The 3573-nt window shown below is 42.6% G+C and overlaps 1 protein-coding gene across 1 annotated transcript in view; it reads right to left on the bottom strand.

Moving 5' to 3' along the window:
* Positions 1-1104: 1104 nt before the first annotated feature.
* The window catches only part of LOC119599081 (glutenin, high molecular weight subunit PW212-like), a 7431-nt gene continuing 4962 nt past the window's right edge, over positions 1105-3573 (bottom strand). Inside the window, exons 2-4 of the mRNA XM_037948836.1 lie at positions 2765-2954; positions 2205-2680; positions 1105-2114 (exon numbers count right to left, since the gene is read on the bottom strand). Coding sequence (XP_037804764.1) covers positions 1105-2114; positions 2205-2680; positions 2765-2954 — 1676 coding nt within the window. The remainder of the gene's footprint in view (positions 2115-2204; positions 2681-2764; positions 2955-3573) is intronic.

The raw sequence follows: 3573 nt of genomic DNA, 5'->3' as shown, positions 1-3573 counted from the left end.
AAAGCACAAAGCTGGGACCAGGTATCAGAAGGCCAAAGCTGGGTATCAGAAGGCCAAAGCTGGGTATCAGGTATCAGAAGGCCAAAGCTGGGTATCAGGTATCAGAAGGCCAAAGCTGGGTATCAGGTATCAGAAGGCCAAAGCTGGGTATCAGGTATCAGAAGGCCAAAGCTGGGTATCAGGTATCAGAAGGCCAAAGCTGAGTATCAGGTATCAGAAGGCCAAAGCTGGGTATCAGGTATCAGAAGGCCAAAGCTGGGTATCAGGTATCAGAAGGCCAAAGCTGGTATCAGTATCAGAAGGCCAAAGTTGGGTATCAGGTATCAGAAGCCAAAGCTGAGTATCAGGTATCAGAAGGCCAAAGCTGCTGCTTCCCTTCCACCAACTTTGATTCCCCTTTCCCTCACGCACACCAGAAGCCGCAGACAGAGGATGCATTAAGAGAGATGCGGAGAAACCAGTGGCAAGACTTCCTCTAATAAGCAAGGAAGATAATCGAGATCTTGGTATCAGGATCACAAGCTCCAATGTGAATAGAAAAATAGAAGTACTCGCAAGAAACAGAATAGCACACACTGATGGCTTATGTCTGGATCCCCTCGTGCTATAAAAAAAAGAAAAAAAAAAGAAAAAAGAAAAAAAAAAAAAAAAATATATATGTATATATATCTATATCTATATCTATATATATATATATATATATATATATATATATATATATTTATACATTACATATTGTTATTATGTAATATTTGTTTTATATTATATATATATCATTTTATAATGTTATAATCTACATATATATATATACAATATATATTCTTATAATATATATCTATATATATATCATATCATATATATATATATACATATATATACATATATATATATATATATATATATATATATATATATATATATATATATATATATATATATTTTTTTTTTTTTTTTCTTTTTTCTTTTTTTTTTCTTTTTTTTATAGCACGAGGGGATCCAGACATAAGCCATCAGTGTGTGCTATTCTGTTTCTTGCGAGTACTTCTATTTTTCTATTCACATTGGAGCTTGTGATCCTGATACCAAGATCTCGATTAATCTTCCTCAGCTTATTAGAGGAAGTCTTTGCCACTGGTTTCTCCGCATCTCTCTTAATGCTCCTCTGTCCTGCGGCTTCTGGTGTGCGTGAGGGAAAGGGGAATCAAAGTTGGTGGGAAGGGAAGCAGCAGCTTTGGCCTTCTGATACCTGATACACAGCTTTGGCCTTGATACCTGATACCCAGCTTTGGCCTTCTGATACCTGATACCCAGCTTTGGCCTTCTGATACCTGATACCCAGCTTTGGCCTTCTGATACCTGATACCCAGCTTTGGCCTTCTGATACCTGATACCCAGCTTTGGCCTTCTGATACCTGATACCCAGCTTTGGCCTTCTGATACCTGATACCCAGCTTTGGCCTTCTGATACCTGATACCCAGCCTTTGGCCTTCTGATACCTGATACCCCGCTTTGGCCTTCTGATACCTGATACTCAGCTTGGCCTTCTGATACCTGATACCCAGCTTTGGCCTTCTGATACCCCGATACCCGCTTTGGCCTTCTGATACCTGATACCCAGCTTTGGCCTTCTGATACCCGCTTTTGGCCTTCTGATACCTGATACACAGCTTTTGGGCCTTTTGATACCTGATACCCAGCTTTGGCCTTCTGATACCTGATACCCAGCTTTGGCCTTCTGATACCTGATACCCAGCTTTTTGGGCCTTCGATACCCGCTTTGGCCTTCTACTTTGGCCTTCTGAACCTGGGTACCCAGCTTTGGCCTTCTGTACCTGATACCCAGCTTTGGGCCCTTCTGATACCAAGCTTAGGCCTTCTGATACCTGATACACAGCTTTGGCCTTCTGATACCTGATACCCAGCTTTGGCCTTCTGATACCTGATACCCAGCTTGGCCTTCTGATACCTGATACCCAGCTTTGCCTTCTGATACCCCTTTGCCTTCTGATACCTGATACACAGCTTTGGCCTTTTTGATACCAGATACCCAGCTTTGACCTTCTGATACCTGATACCCAGCTTTGGCCTTCTGATACCTGATACCCACTTTGGCCTTCTGATACTGATACTCAGCTTTGGCCTTCTAATACTGATCCCAGCTTTGGCCTTCTGATACCTGATACCCAGCTTTGGCCTTCTATACCTGAACCTAGCTTTTGGCCTTTTGATACCTGATACCCAGCTTTGGCCTTCTGATACCTGATACCCAGCTTTTTGGGCCCTTTTGATACCTGATACCCAGCTTTGGCCTTTTGATACCTGATACCCAGCTTTGGCCTTTGATACCTGATACCCAGCTTTGGCCTTCTGATACCTGATACCCAGCTTTGGCCTTCTGATACCTGATACTCAGCTTTGGCCTTCTGATACCTGATACCCAGCTTTGGCCTTCTGATACCTGATACCCAGCTTTGGCCTTCTGATACCTGATACCCAGCTTTGCCTTCTGATACCTGATACCCACTTTGGGCCCTTTTGATACCTGATACCCAGCTTTGGCCTTCTGATACCTGATACCCAGCTTTGGCCTTCTGATACCCATAACCCCTTTGGCCTTTTGATACCTGATACCCAGCTTTGACCTTCTGATCCTGATACCCAGCTTTGGCCTTCTGATACCTGATACCCAGCTTTGGCCTTCTGATACCTGATACTCAGCTTTGGCCTTCTGATACCTGATACCCAGCTTTGGCCTTCTGATACCTGATACCCAGCTTTGGCCTTCTGATACCTTTATACTCAGCTTTGGCCTTCTGAACCTGATACCACTTTGGGCCCCCCCGATACCTGATACCCAGACCAGGATGATCTTCCTTGATACCAAGTGCCAGTCCTGGATTTCTCTTACTACTGGGGGGGGGGGAGTTTAAACTTCCAGCAGCTTTGGAGTGCACTGCGAGAGTCAGAATATATCACAAATTAGCGTTTTTTTCCAGCTTGTCCTATCATTTTGACTGCAGAAAGGATGCCATATAATTCTACAGTAAATACTGATGCTTTTTGGAGGGAGGATTCTCGCACTTTCTCCTCGTTTGCTGATGGCGGCATATCCTTCTCCATTTTCGGATTTGGAACCATTTGTGTATGTTATTTTTGAGGTTTTCTGTACTTAGAGGAGCGTTCTGGAAACATCTGCTTTATTCCTATACCAGTTTTTCTTTGCTTTTCTATTGCTATAAAAATCAATCTTTACCTCATTTGTCCGTGGAGGGATTTGAGGGTAGCCAACTGGTAGGACCAACAAGGTGCGTTATAAGATTTCTCCTTCTACCACCAAAAGACTGCCTGTCTGCCCTAAGGTAGAACATTGCATTGTAGATAGGACAAAGTAGATTCATGTATTTATGGTGAAATTCTAATGACCCCTTGTTGGTGACTTTTGCATAAAAGATAGTTATTGTGGGAAAAAACCAATTCCCGGCCCCCATATATATTCGACTACTTCAATTTGGTTAGGGTTTAAATAGTTCTTAAAAGAAAAGGTGAAAGAAGTTCCGGGTTTTTGGAAATGA

The sequence above is a fragment of the Penaeus monodon genome, chromosome 42 (assembly GCF_015228065.2).
Source record: "Penaeus monodon isolate SGIC_2016 chromosome 42, NSTDA_Pmon_1, whole genome shotgun sequence".
Classification (NCBI taxonomy): domain Eukaryota; kingdom Metazoa; phylum Arthropoda; class Malacostraca; order Decapoda; family Penaeidae; genus Penaeus; species Penaeus monodon.
This window is presented reverse-complemented; position numbering and strand designations above follow the sequence as displayed.